We start from the raw sequence: 25793 nt of genomic DNA, 5'->3' as shown, positions 1-25793 counted from the left end.
CCAGATTCAAGCAATTCTCCTGCCTCAGCCTCCCGAGTACCTGGGAATTACAGGCACCTGCCACTGCACCTGGCTAAATTTTGTATTTTTAGTAGAGATGGGGTTTCACCATCTTGGCCAGGCTGGTGTTGAACTCCTGACCTCATGATGCACCTGCCTTGGCCTCCCAAAGTGCTGGGAGAATGGGCGTGAGCCACTGTGCCTAGCCTGGTCTCGATCTCTTGACTTCATGATCCGCCCGCCTCAGCCTCTCAAAGTACTGGGATTATAGGCATGAGCCACCACACCAGGCCTGAGCAGACTTTTAAAACAGAGCATGAGACAAGAAAAAAGGAGTGAGTAGAACAAAGTTAAAAGCCTTTTATAACCACACTTGGAGTCTGAACAGTGCATGACTTTATCATTATAACCTTAGAAGCAGGAGAGGGAAATGATCAGATACATTTTTTAAAATTCACCTATATTTTAATGCTTTCATAGTTTTATTTTTAAAAATACTGATTCACTTGGAACTTTGTAAATATAACATTTAATACAAGTCAAAATTATATAAATCGCAAACATCAGTTAACTGTAATGCATACCCATCAGAAAGAACTTTAAAGCCTCCAAGAGCTTTGAAGCTTCTTCCAAGTTTTCAATTTCACAGAAATACAGCAGAATAAACACTCCTGCTTATAAGACTTTGAAGAATTTGACTGAATCATGAAATACTGTGTGGTAAGATGGATTGAAGAGGCAGAAAGCAAAGTTCTATGGGTTTGTTTTCTAACACTGAGAAATCATGTCAGCTGGGAAAAAATAGCAATTACGGAGTGCCTTACTGCATACATTTTTACCTCGTTCTCATTTGGTACACTGTAAAATGGCACAGTCCACAGATTATTATATGCAGAAAGCAATCCTTTTCTAATCCTATTCCCATGGATATCAATGTTCAATGTTTACTGCCATGAGCTCAATCAAGGTATGGTGTGGTTTTAATGTGAAGCCTTTATTGTGCCAGGAGGTGATGGCATAGCTGACTTCAAGCAGAACAGGGAGCATGTAGAGACTGGGTTTCGCCATGTTACCCAGGCTGGTCTCAAACTTCTTTCCTAGTTGGTCTGCTCCTTCTCTTCCAGGATGAGCACAGTGTCCACAGTTATTCCTACGTCCTCCAGCGACTGGCCCCCCTCCACTGCCAGAGGCCGTCTGGGAAAGGAAGTAGAAAGGCTGTATAGAGATGTGTGGTACCCAATTCTCATCATCCAGTCAAGTAAGACCTAGAAGATAAAAAGCTTGGCTTAGTCATTATCAAATACTTTACACACCGTGTCCCTTTAGACCACCATAACATTTTATAATTTTGTCAGTGTAAAATCACATCCCTAGGAGTCATGAGACAGAATTTTCATACCTTTCAAAGAAACTTTCTAGAGCTTAAAGGAAAATAGCTTGCCATGAGTTTTGAGATAGGAATATTCTTTTTTTTTTTTTTTTGACATGGGAGTCTTGCTCTGTCACCCAGGCTGGAGTGCAATGGCACAATCTCGGCTCACTGAAACCTCCACCTCCTGGGTTTAAGCGATTCTCCTGCCTCAGCCTCCAGAGTAGCTTGGATTATACAGGCGCCTGGTACCATGCCCGGCTAATTTTTGTATTTTTGGTAGAGATGGGGTTCCACCATGTTGGCCAGGCTGGTCTTGAACTCCTGACCTCAAGTGATCTGCCTGCCTGCGCCTCCTGAAGTGCTGAGATTACGGCCATAAGCCACTGTGCCCAGCCAAAAATTAGCCAGGCGTGGTGGCGGGCACCTGTAATCCCAGGCCCTCAGGAGGCTGGGGAGGGAGAATAATTTGAACTCAGGAGGCGAAGGTTGCAGTGAGCTGAGATCCCGCCACTGCACTCCAGCCTGGGTGACAGAGCAAGACTCTGTCTCAAAACTATATACACACACACACACACACACACACACACACACACACACACACACACGTATGTATACATTTTTTTCCAAACATATAATGGCACAGAAGTTTGAGACCAGCCTGGGTAACATGGCGAAACCCAGTCTCTACAAAAAATACAAAAATTAGCCAGGTCCGGTGGTGCGTGCCTATAATCCCAGCTACTCAGGAGGCTGAGGTGCAAGGACCACCTGAGCCCGGGAAGGTCAAGGTTTCAGTGAGCTGTGATTGTACCACTGTGCTTCAGCTTTGGTGACAGAGTGAGAACCAATCTCACAAAAATAAATAAAAACAATTGTAAATTATCTGTCAGGAACACTGATCCTATTTACATTCACATTAACAAGTTATGATGGCCAGACACAGTGGCTCACACCTGTAATCCCAGCACTTTGGAAGGACGAGGCAGGAGAATCATTCGAGCCCAGGAGTTCAAGATTGACCTGGTCAGCATAGTGAGACCCTGTTCTATTTTTAAAATATAAAAAATATTAAAGGTTTTCTGTTTTGTTGTTTTTTGAGACAGTCTTGCTCTGTCTCCCAGACTGGAGTGCAGTGGTACAATCTCGGGTCACTACAACCTCCGCCTCCCGGGTTCAAGCAATTTTCCTGCCTCAGCCTCCTGAGTAGCTGGGACTATAGGCGCCCACCACCATGCCTGGCTAATTTTTGTATTTTTAGTAGAAACAAGGTTTCACCATGTTGGCAAGGATGGTCTCAATCTCTTGACCTCGTGATCTGCTTGCCTAAGCCTCCCAAAGTGTTGGGATTACAGGTGTGAACCACAGTACCCAGCCAAAAAACTATTAAAGTTTTAAGAATCCCTGTTTTCCAATCTGGGTACTATTTCTTTTTAATCTTTGACAGTCCAGTTAGGTAGAAAATACAGTTTCATTTTATTTGTACTTCATTGATTCTGTGTGAGGCCAAACATTTTTTTCATATATTTATCTGTCACTGAGTCTTCTTTAGGAAACATGATATTCATATGTTTCTTTCCCTGTCAGTCTACTGAGGTGTTTATCTTTTCTTTGATTTAAGCTCCTTATAAAAAATGACTGTCACACATAAATAGTAAAATAGGCTGGTTGTCGTGGCTCACGCCTATAATCCCAACACTTGGGGAGGCCAAGGTGGGCGGATCACTTGAGCCCAGGAGTTTAAGACCAGCCTGGTCAACATGGCAAAACCCCGTCTCTACTAAAAATACAAAAATTAGCCAGGAACAGTGGTATGTGCCTCTGGTCCCAGCTACTTAGGAGGCTGAGGCACAAGAATTGCTTGAGGCCGGGAGATGGAGGTTGCAGTGAGCCGTGATCGCACCACTCCATTCCAGCCTGGGTGACAGGGCAAGATTCTGTCTCAAAAAAAAAAAAAAAAAAAAAAAAAAAAAAAAAAAAAAAAAACTATATGAATAGTTTCTTTACGGAATTTTTAATTTTTTTTTTTGAGCGATCTCAGCTCACTGCAAGCTCCGCCTCCTGGGTTCACGCCATTCTCCTGCCTCAGCCTCCCGAGTAGCTGGGACTACAGGTGCCCGCCACCTCGCCTGGCTAATTTTTTTGTATTTTTAGTAGAGACGAGGTTTCACCATGTTAGGATGATCTTCATCTCCTGACCTCATGATCCGCCCGCCTTGGCCTCCCAAAGTGCTGGGATTACAGGCGTGAGCCACCGCACCTGGCTGGATTTTTTATGTAGTCAAATCCAGTATTTTCCATTACGGTTTATAGCATTCTTGTCACTGAAGGTTAAATACAACAAACAGGACAGAAAATTATTTACATATATTTTTAATGCACACATAATTTTATGTTTAAATGTAATTAGAGATGGAAATATACCAAAATGTTAGTAACTGGTTTTGGCATGAGACTACAGATCAAATTTTTTTCACTCTACTTTTCCATATTTTCCAAATTATCACTAACAACCACAGTATTCTTTTTTATTATTTATTATTTTTGAGACAGAATTTTGCTCTGTCACCCAGGCTGGAGTGCGGTGGCACGATCTCGGCTCATTAAAACCTCTGCCTCCCAGGTTCGAGTGATTCTCCTGCCTCAGCCTCCCAAGTAGTGGGGATTACAGGAGTCCGCCACCATGCTCGGTTAATTTTCATATTTTTAGTAGAGATGGGGTTTCACCATGTTGGCCAGGCTGGTCTCGAACTCCTGACCTCAAGTGATCTGCCCACCTTGGCCTCCCCAAAGTGTTGGGATTATAGACGTGAGCCACTGCACCCAGCCCACAGTACTGTTTTTAAAACAAAAAAAAGTCTAAAGTTAATAGTGGCTACTTCCTAAGGATTTAAAAGCATCTTGCCCATCAAATTATGAAAATGTAATGAAAGCAAACAACAAAGGAAAAATACACCAAAGGGAAAGAATAAGTAAAATGTGAATGCAGAGATCACAATTCAGAGACATCCGGCATGCATGCCTAGTTAGCCAAATTTCTGCATTGTGGAGTACCTGGAAATGTCCTTTATCCATACCTGATGGGAGGTGCAGGATGACAATGTGATCACACCTTCCCAAAGGCATGTGAATAAACTACTGCCAAATTCAACAAAGATATTTCTCAAAATGCGAATTCCTTCACTTACCTGTGAGCTGCAGGACTTCAAAAACCTTCTCCTCAGGACATTCCCACTGGGACATCGGAGAGCAACAGTAACTACCTGAGGAAGAAAGACTCACATAAGAACTCCGATCCATTGCTCTTTGCAATCCCTTTCATTCTATAAAACAGCTAAGCAGCTAAAAAGGACTTAGATGCTGCTTTGCTAATTATTAAAAGACATAGGTAGGGCATGGTGGTGGCTCACGCCTATAATCCCAGGACTTTGGGAGGCTGAGACAGGCAGACCACTTGAGGCCCGGAGTTTGAGACACCCCCCTGCCACAAAAAATAGAAAAATTAGCTAGACGTGGTGGTGCACTCCTCTAGTCCCAGCTACTTGGGAGGTTGAAGTGGGAGAATTGCCTGAGCCCAGGGAATCTGAGACAGCAGTTAGCTGTGATCATGCCACTACACCCCAGCCTGGATGACAGAGCAAGACTGTTTTTTTTTTTAAAAAAAAAAAAAAAAGACATTATAAAATGAGAAGATGACAAATTAGTGTTTATTTTTCAACTGTCAAGAAACCCTTTATGACTAACATGATCATTAACTGTGCTGGGAGTTATGTGGGTATCATATTATGTATAAGTGGTGGTTTTAGAGCAGCATCCCTCCCTCTCAGGAAACCTATGTTAGAAAATATTTCCAACAGGCCAGGTGCAGTGGCTCAGGCTGTAATCCCAGCACTCTGGGAGGCCGAGGTGGGCAGATCACTTGAGGTCAGGAGTTCGAGACCAGCCTGGCCAACATGGTGAAACCCCATCTCTCCTAAAAATACAAATATTAGCCAGGCATTGTGGCACACACCTGTGGTCCTAGCTACTCAGGAGGCTGAGGCAGGAGAATGGCTTGAACCCGAGAAGCAGAGGTTTCAGTGAGCCAAGATCGTGCCATTGCACTCCAGCTTGAGCAACACAGTGAGACTTGGTCTCAAAAAAAAAAAAAAGCTTTCCCATCAGGCACAGTGACTCACACCTATAATCCCACCACCTGGGGAGGCCAAGGTGAGAGGATCACGTGAGACCAGGAGTTGGACCAGCCTGAGCAACACAGTGAGACCCAATCTTTACCAAAAAAAACTTTTTTCTTTTTTTTTTTTTTTTGAGACGGAGTCTCGCTCTGACACCCAGGCTGGAGTGCAAGTGGCCGGATCTCGGCTCACTGCAAGCTCCGCCTCCCGGGTTTACGCCATTCTCCTGCCTCAGCCTCCCGAGTAGCTGGGACTACAGGCGCCCGCCACCTCGCCCGGCTAGTTTTTTGTATTTTTTAGTAGAGACGGGGTTTCACCGGGTTAGCCAGGATGGTCTCGATCTCCTGACCTCGTGATCCGCCCGTCTCGGCCTCCCAAAGTGCTGGGATTACAGGCTTGAGCCACCGCGCCCGGCCCAAAAAAAATTTTTTTAATTTAAAAATTAGCCAGGCCTGGTGGCATGTGCCTGCAGTCCTAGTTACTTGGGACGCTAAGGTAGGAGGATTACTTGAGCCTGAGAGGTTGAAAATGCAGTGAGCTATGATCATGCCACTGCACTCCAGCCTATGAGACAGAGCAAAAGCCTGTCTCAAAAAAAAAAAAAAAAAAAAAAAAAGTTTCCAAGGAGTATAGCTGTTGCCGAGCCCCAAGAAGTGGCTTCTCCTGGATTTACTGCCCAAATGACTTAATGGCTTTCAAGACAGGTGTGTGCTCCCCATACATGAGGAAGTGTCTATAAGTAGGGTGGCCAGTGACAGGAGGGCACCACGGACTATGACTCAGCAACTGGGAAGAAGGCAGCTTGACACAGCTGGGGATCAGTCCTAGCCCAGCCCCCAACGGCAAACCACTCCTAAATTAAAACAGCTTACAACGTAGTTGCCCTCTTCATTTTCTCCTTTGAAAAGGAGAACTGCAATTTGAAGTCATTTGCCTAGTTTTTTTCCTTTTTGTAGTGACAGGGTCTCACTATGTTGCCCAGGCTGGTCTTGAATTCCTAAGCTGAAGTAATCCTCCCCTCTTGGCCTCCCAAAGTGCTGGGACATATGCCTATTTTGATTCTGTTTTAGTAAGCCATGCATTATCTGACCTAAACTTCTGGAAAAGCCCACGTGTATCCTATGCCTGAGGCAGTGGGTGGGTGTAATCCCACCACTTTGGGAGGTCAAGACAGGCAGATCACCTGAGGTCAGGAGTTCCAGGCCAGCCTGGCCAAATTGGTAAAACCCTGTCTCTACTAAAAATACAAAAACTAGCCCGGTGTGGTGGCAGTTACTTGGGAGGCTGAGGCAGGGGAATCGCTTGAACTCGGGAAGCGGAGGTTGCAGTGAATTGAGATCATGTCATTGCACTCCAGCCTGAGTGACAAGAGCGAGACTTCATCTCAAAAAAAAACTCAGCACACAGCAGGCTTGCAAAATAGGACTCACGCTGAGGAATTTGATACTACACTGCATTCCAAATAAGACTGACTAACTAGGAGGCAGAGGCAGGTGGATCACTTGAGCCCAGGAGTTCAAGGCCAGCCTAGGCAACATAGTGAGACCCTGTCTCTATGTTCTAAAAAAGACCTAGTTACGGTATAATCACGTGAACACTTACGCTATCATATCTTTCTAAACCCAAGCTTAGATAAGACATATTTAATGGATGTTAAGCAAAGAAAATAGAAAATAAGTTTACTTTTCAAGGAGAATAACAGACTTACTTCTTCTGCTGTTTGAGAAGGTTCTTCAGGTAAATCAGGAATCTAAAGAAAAGGATTGGTAAGAGGAATGTAAACATTTTCAAGAAGCAAACAAAAGTGTCAGCGAGAAGAGTTCCTCTCAATACAGGGTTTAGACACACATCTAAGCTTACTTAAATCTTTATACATCTATAAAAAGTTTATAGTGCAAATAGCTCAATTAATAAACATTTTTGGGCAAGTGTGCTAAAATTAATCATAAAAATAGGATTTGAGATAATAGCTCCCAAGCTATACATATTTAAAGGATTTTGCTTCTATTATGTTCCAAAATATTACTAATATATAAAAATGTACTATTTTTTTTAAAAACAGCCAGATACAGTGGCTCATGTCTGGAATCCCAGCAACTCAGGAGGCTGAGGCAGGAGGATCACTTGAGCTCAGAAGTTCAAGGCTAACCATTGCAACAAAGCAAGACTGTCACTTAAAAAAAACAAAAAACAAAAAACATGATGTGTATGCATATACACATACATTTACATAAAAACAGGATAAATATTAACATGAATCAGCCAGGCACAATGGCTCACGCCTGTGATCCCAACACATTGGGAGGCCAAGGCGGATGGATCACTTGAGGTCAAGAGTTCATGATCAGTGTAGCGAACATGGTGAAACCCCATCTCTACAAAAATACAGAAATTATCCAGGCATGATGGCAGGTGCCCAGCTACTCAGGAGGCTGAGGCAGGAAAATCACTTGGAACCCAGGAAGCAGAGGTTGCAATGAGCTGAGGTTGTGTCACTGCATTCCAGCCTGGGTGACAGAGCAAGCCTCCGTCTTTAAAAAAAAAAAAAACAAAATTAGACCCCAAAATTATTTTGCTTCAAACATATACACATTTTATTTTATTTTATTTTATTTACTTATTTTTTTTCTGAGACGGAGTCTCGCCCTGTCGCCCAGGCTGGAGTGCAGTGGCGCAAACTCAGCTCACTGCAAGCTTCACCTCCCGGGTTCACACCATTCTCCTGTCTCAGCCTCCCAAGTAGCTGGGACTACAGGCGCCCCACACCATGCCAGGCTTATTCTTTGTATTTTTTAGTAGAGACGGGGTTTCACCGAGTTAGCCAGGATGGTCTTGATCTCCTAACTTTGTGATCCACCCGCCTCAGCCTCCCAAAGTGCTGGGATTACAGGTGTGAGCCACCACGCCTGGCCCATATACAAATTTTAACATGAATATGCACTTATTGTCACTCACACTCCCAGGTGACTGACAGAAACCATTTACTTTGGTTGCTTCTGTCATTTACTCATGTTTCCCTATTTCCATTAATCTATTAAGAATCCGGATATTGGGTTGGGTGTGGTGGCTCACGCCTGTAATCCCAGCACTTTCGGGGGCTGAGGCAGGCAGATCACCTGAGGTCGGGAGTTCAAGACCAGCCTGGTCAACATGATGATACACCCATCTCTACTAAAAATACAAAAATTAGCCAGGAGTGCTGGCGCATGCCTGTAATCCTAGCTACTTAGGAAGTTGAGGCACGAGAATCTCTTGAACCCAGGAGGCAGAGACTGCAGTGAGCCATGACTGCGCCACTGCACTCCAGCCTGGGTGACAGAGTGAGGCCCTGTCTCAAAAAAATAAAAATAAAACAATCCAGATATTTAGACCATTTTCTTTCATTAAAACATTTGTTACCAATGACTTCATCTCCAGGAACTCTCTTTATTGATTAATACCACAGAATATATTTTATAACATGTAATCTAACCTTACTTGCATTTACTAAATAACTCATTTGTTTTCCTTTGGTATCAAAAGCATATGTGACTGCCAAGTAAAATCTGCCATCAGCAATAAGATAGTGTTATTAACAAAACACAAACATGAGTTTTTAGTCAGTCCGTTTAGTTCATATTGACCTTTTTCAAATGTCAGTGATAGTTCAATAATCTGATTCCTCTGCTTAATCTCCACTATGGGACCAGGAAATCTCAGATTGAGAAACAGTATCTTAGAAACTATTTTCAGGGAATAGACAGCCTCCCAGCTTTCCCTAAGGGCCGGTAAAAACAGATTTCTTATTTCCAATCTTTCCCAGCTCCAATCGGAATTACGTTAGGGATTGAAGATTTGAATGAAAAACATGTATAATAAACCTGGGCACTAACCCAAAGTGACTGATTGCTAATCTATTCCCTAGAAGGGCCGATAAGGAAAATTATACACTCATGTTAATGACAGCTATTAGCCACTCACAAGACAGGGCTTGATAATGTCTTAAGTCAACAGGAACGCTTCCCTTTGTAAGCATTATATTTTTCATTTTTACATAATCAAATTCCTTAAAAAGAATTGAGTATTTTTGGCCGGGCACAGTGGCTCACACCTGTAATCCCAGCACTTTGGGAGGCCAAGGCGGGAGGATCATGAGGTCAGGAGATGGAGACCATCCTGGCTAACACGGTGAAACCCCGTCTCTACTAAAAATACAAAAAAATTAGCCTGGTGCAGTGGCAGGTGCCTGTAGTCCCAGCTACTCAGGAGGCTGAGGCAGGAGAATGGTGTGAACCCAGGAGGCGGAGCTTGCAGTGAGCTGAGATCTCGCCACTGCACTCCAGTCTGGGCGACAGAACGAGACTCCGTCTCAAAAAAAAAAAAAAAAAAAAAATTGAGTATTTTTTTTTTTCTGAGACACAGTCTCACTCTATCGCCCAGGCTGGAGTGCAGTGGTGTGATCTAGGCTCACTGCAACCTCCCCTCCCCCGGGTTCAAGAGAGTCTCCTGCTTCAGCCTCCCAAGTAGCTGGGATTACAGGTGCCTGCCACTAATTTTTGTATTTTTAGTAGAGACGGGGTTTTACCATCTTGGCCAGGCTGGTCTTGAACTCGTGACCTTGTGATCCACCCACATCGGCCTCCCAAACTGCTGGGATTACAGGCATGAGCCACCACGCCCAGCCCTTTTTTTTTTTTTGAGACAGAGTTTCACTATTGTCATCCAGGCTGGAGTGCAATGGTGCAATCTTGGCTCACTGCAACCTCCACCTCCTGGGTTCAAGCAATTCTCCTGTCTCGGCCTCCTCAGTAGCTGGGATTACAGGCGCCTGCTACCACGCCCAGCTAATATTTTTGTATTTTTAGTAGAGATGGGGTTTTACCATGTTGGCCAGGCTGATCTTGAACTCCTGACCTCAGCTGATCTGCCTGCCTTGGCATCCCAAAGTGCTGGGATTACAGGCGTAAAGCCACCATGTCCAGTCAATAATTGAGTATTTTCTAAACCTATTAGCATTTGTCTTTATTGCTTCCAAGTTGGATTCAGAGCATTAATATTAATATTGAACAAGGAAAAATCTTTTTTTTTTTTTTTTAAATAGAGATGGGGTTTCACCATGTTGGCCAGGCTGGGCTTAAACTCCTGGCCTCAACCCTCCCAAAGTGTTGGGATTACAGGTATCAGCCACGGCGCCCAGCCTATTCTTAATAAAGGTGATCACTTTGTAAGGTAGTGGGAAGACACCATCTGGATAAAAGGCCAGTCCTGATCTTCACCCAGTACACCACCTCACCCAGAGTTTGATCCTCCTACTGCACACAAACACAATTCAATGACAGGCATGAAGTACTTTACCTCCTTGCATGTGGGCTGTACAGCAGGAGATGGAAATTCAGTTAAAGGTTTAGGCAAGTTCTGGCTCTTTGCTGCTTCTCTATTTGATGTTTCAAAAGATGTCTGACTTGTACCTTCATCACCCTGGTCAAACACAACAGACGGTTTCTAAAGAGATGTTTTCTATCAACTTTAGTATATTCACAATTGTTTTTCCTTTTTCTTTTTTTTTACCCTGATGGCATGTCAGCAGAAAAATATTAGCAAGCCATTATGAGACCCAAAAAATTAAAGCATTATCTCCGTCAACAAGAAAACACGAGGCTTTAGCAGGGTGCTGTGGCTCACACCTGTAATCCCAGCACTTTAAGAGACTGAGGAAGGCAGATCACCTGAAGTCAGGAGTCCAAGACCAGCCTGGCTAACACAGTGAAACGCTGTCTCTACTAAAAGAATACAGAAATTGGCTGGGTGCAGTGGCTCATACCTGTAATCCCAGAATTTCAGGACGCCGAGGTGGGCAGATCACTGGAGGTCAGGAGTTGGAGACCAGCCTGGTCAACATGGTGAAACCCCACCTCTACTAAAAAAAATACAAAAATTAGCCAGGCATGGTGGCAGGCACCTGTAATCCCAGCTACTCGGGAGACTGAGGCAGGAAAATCGCTTGAGCCTAGGAGGCGGAGGTTGCAGGGAGCCGACATCACGCCACTGCACTCTAGCCTGGGTGATGGAGTTGAGACTCTGTCTCAAAAACAAAAATTAGCTGAGGCAGAAGAATCCCTTGAACCTGAGAGGCAGAGGTTGCAGTCAGCTGAGATGGCGCCACTGCACTCCATCTTGGGCAACAGAGCGAGACTCCGCCTCAAAAAAAAAAAAAAAAAGAAAACTTAAAATTGTAAACTTCTGTAGAAACTGATAAAATTCATATACAATGCTGAAGGAAAACATAACCAAAGTTTAATTTGACTTAAAAATCAGAATATATAATAACATACATAACATGAGCTTAATACCTTGGAGATCTTGACTTGAGGAAAGATCAGAATGTTCTTGCCCTCGTATAAGACAACAGCAATTTATTCAACAGTTTTAAAGACTATCTTATGCCACAGTTTTTGTTTGTTTGTTTTTTGGAGAAAGGGTCTTGCTCTGTCTCCCAGGCTGGAGTGCAGTGGTGGTCACAGCTCACTGCAGCCTTTTGACCTCCTGGGCTCAAGTGATCCTCCTGCCTCAACCTCCCAAGTAGCTGAAACTACAGCCACACACTATCACGTCTGGCTAATTTTTAATTTTTTTTTTTTTTTTTTTTTTTTTAGAGACAAGGTCTTCCTATGTTGCCCAGGCTGGTCTCAAACTCCTGGTCTCAAGCAATCTGCCTGCCTCGTCCTCCCAAATTGCTGGGATTACAGGCATAAGCCACCACAACAGCTTTTTAAGGAACCAAGTTATATGCTCTTTAGGCACCAAAAAACACTTCACCAGCCAGGTGCAGTCCATGGTAGGGTGCACCTGTAGTCCTAGCAACTTAAGAAGCTGAGGTAGGAAGATCCTTTGAGCCCTGGAGTTTGAGGCTGCAGTGAGCTACGATCGTGCCACTGCACCCCAGCCTGGGCAACAGAGAGAGACCCTGTCTTTTAAAAACAAAGACCAACCCCTTAACCATGCGATAAACAAGTATGCTGAACAAAAACTGATATACAATCATTATCAATAAAAACTCCTAAAAACAGACTAACATCAGTTTCAATTACAAATCAATCATGTAATAGGAAACACAGTAAGAGGATTCAAAATATAAAATGAGAATATTTTCCAACCCCAAGTTTGTGACCACTGCTTAATTTCCAGGCTTCACCCGTCATTTGATAAAAGCGCTCCTCCAGTTTTCTCAATTTCATTTCCCGGTGAGGTTTTAAAATGTTCTCTATGTATCTGCTGGCCTGTTCAAAACAACAAATTAGGCGTTGTTACTATACATTAATGTTCCTTAAAATGTACGCTATCTATAAAGTTGTAAATAAGAACCAAGTAAGAGCCCTGCTGGCTGAACAGAGCCACTGCCACCCTGTTTGGCTGCTTGGCTGCGGGGAGGCTCGTGCCAACAGGTAGACAGCAAGCTGGACAGACATTGGTTTTTTACCTGCCTGATTATAAAACTATCAACCAGGTTGTGGTTTTCATGCTGGGAACAATCCCATATCCTGATTCAAATGGAATGCCAGTAATGGTAACTCCAAGGATTTGTCACAAATGGGAAACCAAGTGTCATCTTCAGAATTTCAGGTCTTAAATCTGGAAAGGGAAGCCAACATCCTTCATTTTTGTTTTGTTTTTGTTTTGAGACGGAGTCTCACTCTGTCGCCCAGGATGGAGTGCAGTGGTGCAGACTCCACTCACTGCAACCTCCGGCTCCTGGGGTCAAGTGATTCTCCAGCCTCAGTCTCCCAAGTAGCTGGGACTACAGGTGCCCATCGCCATGCCCAGCTAATTATTGTATTTTTAGTAGAGATGGGGTTTCATCATGTTGGCCAGGCTGGTCTCAAACTCCTCACCTCAAGTGATCCACCTGCCTCTGCCTGCCAAAGTGCTGGGATTACAGGTGGAAAACACCAAGCCTGGTCAAATTTTTTGTTTTTTAAATGGCGTCTCACTCTGTCGCCAGGCTGGAGTGCACTGTCACAATCTTGGCTCACTGCAACCCCTGCCTCCTGGGTTCAAGTCATTCTCCTGGCTCAGCATCCCTAGTAGCTGGGACTACAGGCACATGCCACCACACCCAGCTAATTTTTATATTTTTAGCAGAGATGGGATTTCACCATGTTGGCCAGGATGGTCCTGATCTCTTGACCTCGTGATCCACCCGTCTCAGCCTCCCAAAGTGCTGGAATTACAGGCATGTACCACTATGCCTGACCCAAAATTTTAAAAAAATTAGCTGAACGTGGTGGTGTGTTTGTGTCTATAGTTCCAGCTACCCAGGAAGCTGAGGCAGGAGGATCCCATGAACCCAGGAATTTGAGGTGACAGTGAGCTATGGTTGTACCACTCCACCCCAGCCTGGGCAACAGAGAGAGGCCCAGTCTCAAAAAAAAAAAAAAAAAAAGTATATCTATTCAATGCAATATTATTCATCCACAATAGGTAAATTCATACCAACAGAAAGCAGACTGGTAGTTGCCAGAGGATGGGAGGAGGGGAAAGTGGGGAGTGACTGTTTAAAGAGTATACGGTTTTCTTCATGGGAGATGGAACAGAGGTGGTAGTTGTACAACCTTGTGAATGTACTAAATGTCACTGAACAGCCTGGTCAATTGTGGCTGGGCACAGTGACTCATGTCTGTAATCCCAGCATTTTGGAAGGCCAAGGCAGGCGGATCACCTGAGGTCAGGAGTTTAAGACCAGCCTGGCCAATATGGCGAAACCACGTCTCTACTAAAAATACAAAAATTAGCTGGGTGTGGTGGTGCATGCCTGTAATCCTAGCTACTTGGGAGGCTGCGGCGGGAGAATCGCTTGAACCTGGGAGGTGGAGATTGCAGTGAGCCAAGATCTCACCACTGCTTTCCAGCCTAGGTGACAGAGTGAGACTCCATTTCAAAAACAAGTAACATAAAATGGTCAAGTTTATGTCACATGAATTTGACCTCAATATATATTTTTTAAATCTTAGCACAAACACAGAAGCAACAGACCTTATTTTTAATTGCCTCAGAGATTTTTGTATTTCTCTATGCATAAAGTCTCTAAAAATTCTGGCTTACCTTCTCTCCTTGTGCCTCTTGTTGTTTTTTTCTCACAAGTTTTTGTCTTTTCTCATTCTTTTCTTCTTCTTCTAAGACATCAAAACATGAAAGTGCTTTTTACTTCCCAAATATCTCATTTGAAGTATAACCAATCAAATAATTTATCAAAAGAAAGAAAAAAAATCTGAAGTCTATGGTTGGGAGACCCTAAAATATCACACTGTCATTTATGTTTGGGTTGAATAATATAACCTTTTAGGATTATGGTTTTATTCATAGTTAATTTGAAAGGGCTATACATTCAACACTGGTCACTTTCCTTTTATTTACTTACATTTAAATAAACAGTGAAAACACAATGTACCAAATTCACTAATGACAAGCTTCTTCCTAGTAGCATAGAAAATATGTAGTTTTTGGTTTTAAGATTCTGAGGCTAAGTACAATATTATTTTAAAAGGCTTCTAGGACTCACAAACTTTTGCTTATCAAAAATGAAACAGGCTAGGCGAAGTGGTCAAGCCTGCAATCTCAGCATTTTGGGTGACTGAGGCAGGTGGATCACTTGAGCTCAGGAGCTAGAGACCAGCCTGGGCTACATGGCGAAATCCCACCTCTACAAAAACTACAAAAATTAGCCAGATGCAGTGGTACACACCTGTAGTCCCAACTACTTGGGAAGCTGAGGCAAGAGGATCACTTGAGCCTGGGAGGAGGAGGCTGCAGTGAGCCAAGATCATGCCACTGCATTCCAGCCTGGGTGACAGAGCGAGACTCTGTCTCAAATTTAAAAACCAAAAGCAAGCATGATTTCCTAAAATTAAAAACATTTACATATAAAAGACAAAGGTGTCTAAGTAAAAACTGCTAGAATGGAACAAAAAATTAGGATGAAAAGCCTTTCAAGATTAATGGTAGATCGGCAGGGCGTGCTGTCTCATGCCTGTGATCCCAACTTCGGGAGGCTGAGGCGGGCGGATCACGAGGTCAAGAGATCAAGACCATCCTGGCAAACATGGTGAAGCCCCATCTCTACTAAAAATACAACATTTAGCTAGGCATGGTGGTGCATGCCTGTAGTCCCAGCTACTCGGGAGGCTGAGACAGGAGAATCGCTTGAACCCAGGAGGCGGAGGTTGCAGTGAGCCAAGATTGCGCCACTGCACTCCAGCTGGTGACAGAGCGAGACTCCATCTCCAAAAAAAAAAAAAAGGTTAATGATAGATACTTTCACTCGGTAGAACAGCTCATAAACTGTAGGTATCAAACGGCAGTTAAGCAACACAAACACACAATTTAAAATTAGGGAATTTACCATATAACAACTTAGAAATGATATAGCTTAAAAACACATATATATGAGAAAAATGTACAATTTCTCATAAAAATGTTGGGATATAGTCCATGCAAAGCCATCATCACTAATTTTTAAAAACCACACACAAAATCATGACTAAAGTTGTGATGATTACTCTCCCTGAAACTACACATCACAAATTAATAGTAAAATGGTTCTTACTGTGCAAAGTTCTAGAATAAATAAAGGAAAGAAATTTGAGTAGAATGGCATAAAAGGGTAGCATAAATAATAAACTTACCCTTCAGATAAACTTGGGAAGATTTAAATGAGTTAAGCCATGAGGTAGTCACAGAAATAATTAAAGTAAGAAGAGCAAGCAGTAAGAAAATCCGGCCACAAAGCAAAAGAAAATCCTTGATTCCTGACGAAGGAAAAAAAAAAATTAAAATTCAAAACTTTTTGTTTTAAGAGACGAGGTCTCACTATGTTGACTAGGCTGGTCTCAAACTCCTGAGCTCAAGTGATCCTCCTGCCTTGGCCTCCCAAAGTGCTAGCTAGGATAATAGGCGTGAGCCAACATGCCCAACCCAAAACAGTTTTCTTGATACTCCTAATAAATTATAACACATTAGAAGATTATCTGTACTGGGAAAGTAAAGTTATATAACTGTCTTATGATTTTGTTCATATATAGTCATCCCTTAGTATGCATGGGGTATTGGTTCCAGGACTCCTGAGTATACCAAAATCCACGGATGTTCAAGTACCTGATATAAAATGGCATAGTGTTCGCATATAGTCTATGCTCCTACATACTTTAAATCATCTATAGATTACTCATATACTACCCAATACAGCGTAAAGGCTCTATAAATAGTTGCTATACTTTACTGTTTATGGACAGGGAAAAAAGTCTGTACATGGTCGGGACAGACAGACAAACATTCATTTACCCCATTTTTTTTCTGAATATTTTCTTTTCTTTCCTTCTTTAAGAGACAGTGTGTTGCTCTTCTTGGTCTTGCTCTGCCACCCAGGCTGCTGGAGTGTAGTGGTGAGAACACGGCTCACTGCAGCCTCAACCTCCTGGGGCTCAAATGATCCTCCTGCCTTAGCCCCGCCAAGTAGCTGGGACTACAGGCACGCACCACCACACCCGGCTAATTTCTGTATTTTTTGTAGGGTCTCGCCATGTGGTACAGTCTGGTCTTGAACTCCTGAACTCAGGCAATCTGCTCGCCTCAGCCTCCCAAGGTCCTGGGATTGTAGGAGTGAGACACCACACCCAGCCCTTTCTGAATAGTCTCAATCCACAGGTGCTTAAATCCTCGGATGTGGAACTCACGGATACAGAGGGCTTACTGTGTTCTCCTTTGGGCATTAAAAAACTCATAATGGTTGTCATTTCCAGAACAAATGTACAGAGCATAATTCTAGAATAAACACTATCTTGGGAATACAGTTATAATTAGAGCAATCAGCTACACTAAAAATATGAATATCAGTAATGTATAAGTTGTAGTTTCCCATATAGAGAAAATTACATAACTAGAAATAAAATTGTGAAAATATCGTGTTGGTCGGGTGTGGTGGCTCACGCCTGTAATCCCAGCACTTTGGGAAGCTGAGGTGGGCAGATCACGAGGTCAAGAGATCAAGACCATCCTGGCTAACACGGTGAAACCCTGTCTCGACTAAAAATACAAAAGATTAGCCGGGAGTGGTGGCGGGTACCTGTAGTCCCAGCTACTTGGGAGGCTGAGGCAGGAAAATGGCATGAACCCAGGAGGCGGAGCTTGCAGTGAGCAGAGATCGCACCACTGCACTCCAGCCTGGGCGACAGAGAGAGACTCCGTCTCAAAAAAAAAAAAAAGAAAAGAAAAAAAGAAATCATCCTGTCAAATTCAAATTCTAGTTCTATGATAAACATTCTCACTGAAACACCAAATCCTTATTTCTCACAATTGTGTAACTGTGTGCTTCTGTATTTCTTGACATTTAGTCACTTGTAAGTAAAATTACAATTTACATGCTTGCCGAGGAAAAAGTAAAAATTTAGTATTTGGTCTTTTTATTTATTTATTTATTTATTTATTTATTTATTTATTGAGATGGAGGCTCACTCTGTTGCCCAGGCTGGAGTGCAGTGGTGCAATCTTGGCTTACTGCAACCTCTGCCTCCCGGGTTCCAGCTATTCTCTTATCTCAGCCTCCTGGGTAGCTCGGACTACAGGCATGCACCACCATGCCTCGCTAATTTTGTATTTTCAGTAGAGACAAGGTTTCACTACATTGGACAGGCTGGTCTCGAACTCCTGACCAGGAGCGGGTGGTGATCTGCCTACCTCATCCTCCCAAAGTGCTGGGACTGCAAGCATAAGCCACCGCACCCAGCCAGTATTTGGTCTTTTTTTTTGTTTGTTTGTTTTTGTTTTTTGTTTTTTGAGACGGAGTCTCGCTCTGTCGCCCAGGCTGGAGTGCAGTGGCGCGATCTCGGCTCATTGCAAGCTCCGCCTCCTGGGTTTACGCCATTCTCCTGCCTCAGCCTCCTGAGTAGCTGGGACTACAGGCGCCCGCCACCGCGCCCGGCTAATTTTTTGTATTTTTAGTAGAGACGGGGTTTCACCGTGGTCTCAATCTCCTGACCTTGTGATCCGCCCGCCTCGGCCTCCCAAAGTGCTGGGATTACAGGCGTGAGCCACCGCGCCCGGCCCAGTATTTGGTCTTATATTAAGAATCAAAGTGAAAATTATTTGAGCAAAAATCTACTACCTACTTTGCATAATACAATTTGGCAAATGTTGAAGGACAGGAGACAAAGCCGAGTTAAAAATGATTTCCATCCTTTCGGAATTTTTACTCTTGTGTTTTTAATTCTCAAAAGATAAATGGCAGAGATACAGAGGAATCCAATGTGATCAAGGCTGGTAGTCAATTAACTAAAACTTAAAGAAGGAATTAGAAAAACATATATATAGGCTGGGAGAGATGGCTCATGCCTGTAATCCCAGCACTTTGGGAGGCCAAGGCAGGCATATCACCTGAGGTCAGGACTTCAAGATCAACCTGGCCAACATGGTGAAATCTCCACCTCTACCAAAATATAAAAATTAGCCAGGCATGATGGTGGGTACCTGTAATCCCAGCCACTTGGGAGGCTGAGGCAGAAGAATGGCTTGAACCCGGGAGGTGGAGAATACAGTGAGCAGAGATCAGGCCATTGCACTCCAGCCTGGGCGACAGAGTTTACAGACGTAAATGTTTTATTTTAAACTGAAAACAGATGTATATTCTTACCTTTTTCTTACCTTTTTTTTTTTTTTTTTTTTTAGATGGAATCTCACTCTCTTGCCCAGGCTGGAGTGCAGCAGCTGATCACAGCTCACTGCAGCCACGACCTCCAGGGCTCAAGCAATGGTCCCATGTCAGCCTCCCAAGTAGCTGGCACCACAGATGTGGGCTATCAGATTATATATATATGTATATATATTTCCAAATGATGCCCGCTTCTTGGCCTCCCAAAGTGCTGGGATTACAGGCATGAGCCACCATGCTTGGCCTAATATTATTCTTTTTAAAACCCTACCAATTTAAAGTTGTTTAGAGAAGAAGTATGACTTAAAAAAAAAAAATCACAGCTCTTCCAACTTGACAGTATTAACTATTGATTCAGGTGTTATTCAATATGACATATAATTTAATTTATTTTATCTCTGGCCAATACAAAAGTAGTTTAATGTCTAGAGTATTGGTATGTAAACAAACCACTGAGGCCGGGCGCGGTGGCTCACACCTGTAATCCCAGCATTTTGGGAGGCCGAGGCAGGAGAATCACGAGGTCAGGAGATAGAGACCATCCTGCCTAACATGGTGAACCCCATCTCTACTAAAAAATACAAAAAATTAGCTGGGCATTGTGGCGGGCGCCTGTAGACCTCGCTACTCGGAGGCTGAGGCAGGAGAATAGCGTGAACCTGGGAGGCGGAGCTTGCAGTGAGCCGAGATCTCGCCACTGTACTCCAGCCTGGGCGACAAAGTTAGACTCCGTCTCAGAAAAAAAAAAAAAAGAAAAGTGGCCGGGCGCGGTGGCTCAAGCCTGTAATCCCAGCACTTTGGGAGGCCGAGACGGGTGGATCTCGAGGTCAGGAAATCGAGACCATCCTGGCTAACATGGTGAAACCCCCTCTCTACTAAAAAATACAAAAAACTAGCTCGGCAAGGTGGTGGGCCCCTGTAGTCCCAGCTACTCGGGAGACTGAGGCAGGAGAATGGCGTGAACCCGGGAGGCGGAGGAGCTTTCAGTGAGCTGAGATCCGGCCACTGCACTCCAGCCTGGGCGATAGAGCGAGACTCCGTCTCAAAAAAAAAAAAAAAAAAAAGAAAAAAAAGAAAAGAAACCACTGAGGCAAGGCGCAGTGGCTCACACCTATAATCCCAGCACTTTGAGAGGCTGAGGTGGGTGGATCACTTGAACTCAGGAGTTCGTAGCCAGCCTGGGCAACATGGTGAAACCCCATCTCTACTAAAAATACAAACATTAGCCAGGCATAGTGGTGAACACTGGTTATCCTAGCTACTTGGGAGGCTGAGACATGAGAATGGCTTGAACCTGGGAGGCAGAGATTGCAGTGAGCTGAGATTGCACCACTGCACTCCTGCCTGGGCAACAGAGTAAGACTCTGTCTCAAAAGAAAAACCATTGAGACGTGGGATTTATGTTTCATACTACTGCTGTTTGTTCTAACAAGCAATCTGCAAACACCACATGGGAATACGAAAGAACTCTACTTGTGTGTATATCTTTTGAGAAAAAAAAATTTTTAAGGTTTTTTTTTTTTTTTCGCTTTTTTTTTGAGACAGAGTCTCGCTCTGTTGCCAGGCTGGAGCATGGTGCTGCAATCTCAGCTCACTGCAACCTCCACCTCCCAGATTCAAGCGATTCTCCTGCCTCAGCCTTCCGAGTAGCTGGGACTACAGGCATGCGCTACCATGCTCCGCTAATTTTTGTATTTTTAGTAGAGACAGGGTTCCACCATGTTGGCCAGCATGGTCTCAATCTCTTGACCTCATGACTCGCCCACTTCAGCCTCCCAGAGTGCTGGATTTTTTCTGTGTACTTAAACTACAGACCCCATAAGCAGTGTACTTCAATGGATAACAAACATGAGGAACTGGCCTTAAAATATTTAGCTTAGGCCAGGCATGGTGGCTCACGCCTGTAATCCCAGCACTTTGGGAGGTCGAGGCAGGTGGATCACAAGGTCAGGAGTTGGAGACCAACCTGGCACAACATAGTGAAACCTTGTCTCTACTAAAACTACAAAAAAAATTAGCCGGTCATGGTGGCACATGCCTGTAGTCCCAGCTACTCAGGAGGCTGAGGCAGGAGAATTGCTCGAACCCTGAAGGTGGAAGTTGCAGTGAGCCGAGATTGCACCACTGCACTCCAGCCTGGGTGACAGGGTAAGACTCCATCTTAAAAAAAAAAAAAAAAAAAAAAAATTTAGCTTAAGTACAAGTAAAATGTATTGACAACAAAAGTTTTTTTACACAGTAGAAAAAGACAACGCAGGCCGGGCACAGAGGCTCACGCCTGTAATCCCAGCACTTTGGGAGGCCGAGGCGGGTGGATCACCAAGTCAGGAGATCGAGACTATCCTGGCTAACACAGTGAAACCCTGTCTCTACTAAAAATACAAAAAATTAGCTGGGCATCGTGGCGGGCGTCTGTAGTCCCAGCTACTTGGGAGGCTGAGGCAGGAGAATGGCATGAACCCATGAGGCGGAGCTTGCAGTGAGCCAAGATCGTGTCACTGCACTCCAGCCTGGGTGACAGAGCGAGACTCCGTCTCAAAAAAAAAAAAAGACAAGGCTAGTTTTTCAATATATGTCTGAATATTAGTATAGGCATAACCAGCCCTGTTGCTGGTATAAAGTATGATATGTAAAACAGACTTAAATACTGTTAACAAATAATTATTGGAAGCTCACTATCAAGAATCCAAAGGTAGCAAAAACAAAAAAAAAGGAAAAAAAATATATTAACAAAAAAAACTTAAAAAGGGAAAACAATCCAAAGGAAACAATCATTCATTCAGAATTCTGAGAAAGAAGCTAATTCCATGAAAATTTCAAGAACTAGACAAAGATGCTGCCAGGAGCCCAGGTGCAATTTCTAGAACCCTTGTCCCTAGTTCTATTAAACTAGAGACTGGTAAGTGCTGGGAATACAAAAACAAATTCCATTTGGTCTCTGCTTTCAAGAAACATATTTCTGGCTGGGCATGGTGGCTCACACCTATAATCCCAGCATTCTGGGTGGCCGAGGTGGGCAGATTGCTTGAGCCTAGGAGTTCCAAACCAGTCTGGGCAACATGGCAAAACCACTTCTCTGCAAAAAATACAAAAAATTAGCTGGGCATGGTGGTGTGGCACCTGTAGTCCTAGCTACTCAGTAGGCTGAGGTGTGAGGATCACTTGAGCCGGGAGGTCCAGGCTCTGCAGTAAGCCATGACCGTGCCACTGCACTGCAGCCTGGGTGACCAAGCAAGACCTTGTCTCAAATAAATAATAAATGAGCAGAGTAGGGGTGGATGTTGAAAAGACAAGGGAACAGGTGAATTTTGGAAATGGTGAGTGTGAAATCAACATTTCTGATCCTTTGGATAAAAGTCTTGTTACATTCCAACACAGCTTGAGTGAGTGGGAAGCATTAGGAAAGTCTTTGTACATTTTTTTTTAAAGCATTTTATTTTCATTTTCTTATTGCAGGCAACATTTCTAGGCATCTGACTCCTTGTGAGCAAGGAGAAAAGGTGGAGTAAGAGAGGGGGTACACAAAGCCAAGTTTCATTATGGTCCCTAACTTTAGAATTGACCTTAAAAAGGGAGACAGACATGTAAACTGATCACTGAAATGTCCAAAAATCAACTCATGATTCTCAGCATCTCCACTGTTTTTCTTTCCATTTTCCCTTTACCAGTAGCACTACCAAATACCTAGGTTTGTTCAATCCCCCATGAGGCAGTCGTCCTTGAATCCTTCCTTTCCCTTGCCCCTAACATCAACCCATAAACAAGCCTGTTGGTTGATCCTGCTTCGTCAATATCCCAAATCTGTCTACATTTCATCTCCTCTTTTACTGTCCTAGTCCAGCCCATCATCACCACTTGTCAACTTCCAAAGCCTGACGTGCCTCACTGCTTCCACCATAGCTTCCGTCCAAAGCACTCTCCATACAGAATCGAGTGACCTTTTTAAAGCCTTAGGGAAGTCACTTAATCTCCCTAAATTTCAGTTCCCTCAGCTGTAAAATGGGGATTATAATAGTGCTACCCTCCTCTGACTGCAGTGCAGATTAAATGAGATAATAACTAGCACCTGGTATTTGGCTTATAATAGGTGTTCAACAAAAGTCATTATCCTGAGCCAATTCCTCCTCCTCTTCCCAGCTCTCCTTGATTCAGCCACAATGGCCTTCACCTTTTCCTCCAACATGTCACAATCTTTTTGCCTAGAATACTCCTCCCCTCCCCAACCCCTTCCCTGCCCCCACTGGCTTTTCACGGGTGTGGCCCCTTATTTAAATCTCAGGGCCAGGCGCAGTGGCGCAGGCCTGTAATCCCAGCACTTTGAGAGGCCGAGGCAGGAGGATCTCTTGAACCCAGGAGTTCGAGACCAGCCTGGGCAACATAGTGAGACCCTGTCTCTAATTTAAAAACAAAACAAAACAAAACAAAAAACCTCTCAGCCTAAATTCTCAGAAGGCCTTCATCTTATCAACCTGTTGATTTCCTTTTGAATGTTCACCAGGATACGAAAGCACTGTCTATGATTGCCCCTGTGCTCTTTGCCGCTACTCTCTTACACGCAAAACCATCACCCCTGGAGGGAAAAATTCCCCGAAGTGAAGTCGGCTCCGGAAGTGGGAGGCAAGCACGATGCAGTCTGGGAGTTGTAGTCAAAGCCGCTCCGAAGCGACGCAGCCGAAGAAGCGGTCATTCTATGCAACATTCCTGTGAAAATTACCCAGCTGTAACTGTCGAAGGGAAAAAGTCAACACTTACCTATATCCGGGATCCCACGCCGGAGCTCCAGACACACAAGGGGGACAGCAGAGAGGAAAAAAATACCAACAACCCCACGTGCAGCCATGGTGGCGGAAGCGCCTGGTCCAGGCTGAAAGCCCGCCCCTTCCGGCCTCGTTTTCTGGGAAGGAAGTGGAACTCTCCCTGCGGCGGGCAGGCTGGGAGAGGGTACCGTCCTATAGCTGCGTTGTTATTGAGGGGGCGCTAAGCCCAGTGTTTTTAACTCATAGTCTGTAGCCGTGTTTCAAAAGAAAGGCAAGTAGTCCCCCAAGTCACATGATATCCAGAGGAGCGTGGGCTCTAGAGTGGTGGCTCCTTGGAGGGTAGGAGGGCAGGGGCTGCCCCTAAGGTCTCTGCAGCGTCGGTGAGAAAGCGCTTTCCAGAGGGAAGTGAAGCCGAAGAAAACGCTGATGCTGTGAGGAGGCAGCCTGGCTCCCCTGACCTTGTGGCCGTAGAGGATGGATGTGGGCAGTAGCACCTTCCTTATCTCCCTAACAGTTCCTGCTTCCTGTTCCCGACCGCACTCTCTGGTTCCTGCGGAAAGACAACTCGAAAGTGGGGCCTGCTTCCAAATACCTGCCCCTCAACAAGCACGTCCTAATGCCACGTCCTGGAGACCCGCTACCCCTTGTTGCGCCACTTGTCAGTTTTTCTCGTATGCGTTATTGTTGACCTTGACTTCATAGTTCTGTGACCTCATTGCCATCCTGTAACTCACCACTGTGCACTTCTCCCAACCTACTGAGGTCCTCCCAGGACCTACAACATTTCCTACTTAGAAATTATCTTTCCTGGCCCGGCTCACGTCTGTGATCTCAGCACTTTGGGAGGCCGAGGTGGGCGGATCACAAGGTCAGGAGTTCGAGACCAGCCTGGCCAATATGGTGAAACCCCGTCTCTACTAAAAATACAAAAATTAGCCAGGCATGGTGGCGGTCACCTGTAATTCCAGCTATTCGGGAGGCTGAGGCAGGAGAATTGCTTGAACCCGCATGCGGAGTTTGCTTTGAGCCGAGTTTGCGCCACTGCACTCCAGCCTGGGTGACAGAATGAGACTCCGTCTCAAAAAAAGAAAAAAATTATATTTCCTTGCTGGGTGCGGTGGCTCACACCTGTAATCCAGCACACAGGGAGAAAAAAAGAAAAATTCTTTTTCCTGACCCATCCATCTATCCTCCCACCTCACTCCAGTTTAGTTGATCTGACATTGAGCTCCACAGTTTGGTACTCGACAACTCTTGGAGATTGAAATATATACACATTACTGAATTTGTCCTCAAGAAACTCAGCTTACTCGACTTTGGTTCTGTGGAGAAGAAAATAAACTGAGTGGGAAAGATAGCCGTGTAAGCAAATAAATATAATGCAGTGCCTGAGTGCTGTGATAGAGATATACACAGGGTGTTGCAGAACCATACCCGGACGGCTTGCAGAAGGCTTGCAGAAGGCTTTCCAAAAGGAAGTCCCGCGTACATTGTGTTGAAAGGTTAGGAATCTTGGCAAGGGTGCCCGGGAAGGGTGGGATTTCAAGGTTAGGAAACTGAGTGCAAAGGAACTACCAGTGATTATTGCTGCAGTTTAGAGCTTGAGGCCGGACTCGGTGGCTCACTCCTGTATTCCCAGCACTTTGGGAGGCCGAGGGAGGCAGATTGCTTGAGCTCAGGAGTTCGAGACCCCTCTGGGCAACATAGCTAAACCTGTCTCTCAAAAAAAAAATAGCTGCGTGTGGTGGCGTAGCCTGTGGTCCCAGCTACTCAAGAGGCTGAGGTGGGAGAATCCCTTGAGCCCAGGAGGTCAAGTC

The 25793-nt window shown here is 44.4% G+C and overlaps 1 protein-coding gene across 4 annotated transcripts; it reads right to left on the bottom strand.

The window, feature by feature from the left end:
• Positions 1 to 336: 336 nt before the first annotated feature.
• On the bottom strand, positions 337 to 24085 carry UBXN8 (UBX domain protein 8). Of its 4 annotated transcripts, XM_015145113.3 has the most exons (8): positions 23972 to 24085; positions 16203 to 16325; positions 14623 to 14693; positions 12678 to 12800; positions 10879 to 11001; positions 7253 to 7294; positions 4558 to 4632; positions 337 to 1265 (listed from the first exon to the last, which is right to left on the bottom strand). In XM_015145113.3, the coding sequence occupies exons 1-8, from the start codon at positions 24057 to 24059 to the stop codon at positions 1098 to 1100; spliced, it is 813 nt and encodes a 270-aa protein (XP_015000599.3). In that variant the 5' UTR covers positions 24060 to 24085; the 3' UTR covers positions 337 to 1097. The 4 variants fall into 4 exon arrangements, with proteins under 4 accessions (XP_015000599.3, XP_028708370.2, XP_077799517.1 ...); XM_028852537.2 differs by lacking the exon at positions 10879 to 11001; XM_077943391.1 differs by lacking the exon at positions 12678 to 12800.
• Between the last annotated feature and the right edge of the window lie 1708 nt (positions 24086 to 25793).

This window comes from Macaca mulatta, chromosome 8 (assembly GCF_049350105.2).
Source record: "Macaca mulatta isolate MMU2019108-1 chromosome 8, T2T-MMU8v2.0, whole genome shotgun sequence".
NCBI lineage: Eukaryota > Metazoa > Chordata > Mammalia > Primates > Cercopithecidae > Macaca > Macaca mulatta.
This window is presented reverse-complemented; position numbering and strand designations above follow the sequence as displayed.

Excerpts from the sequence above, each read along its gene's own strand:
- UBXN8 (XM_015145113.3), bottom strand. The coding sequence starts at position 24,059 with ATGGCTGCACGTGGGGTTGTTGGTATTTTTTTCCTCTCTGCTGTCCCC. Across the intron at positions 16,326-23,971 it reads GCGTGGGATCCCGGATATAG|GAATCAAGGATTTTCTTTTG; the intron begins GTAAGTGTTGAC and ends TTCCTTCGTCAG. Across the intron at positions 11,002-12,677 it reads GCAGTGGTCACAAACTTGGG|GGTGATGAAGGTACAAGTCA; the intron begins GTTGGAAAATAT and ends GTGTTTGACCAG.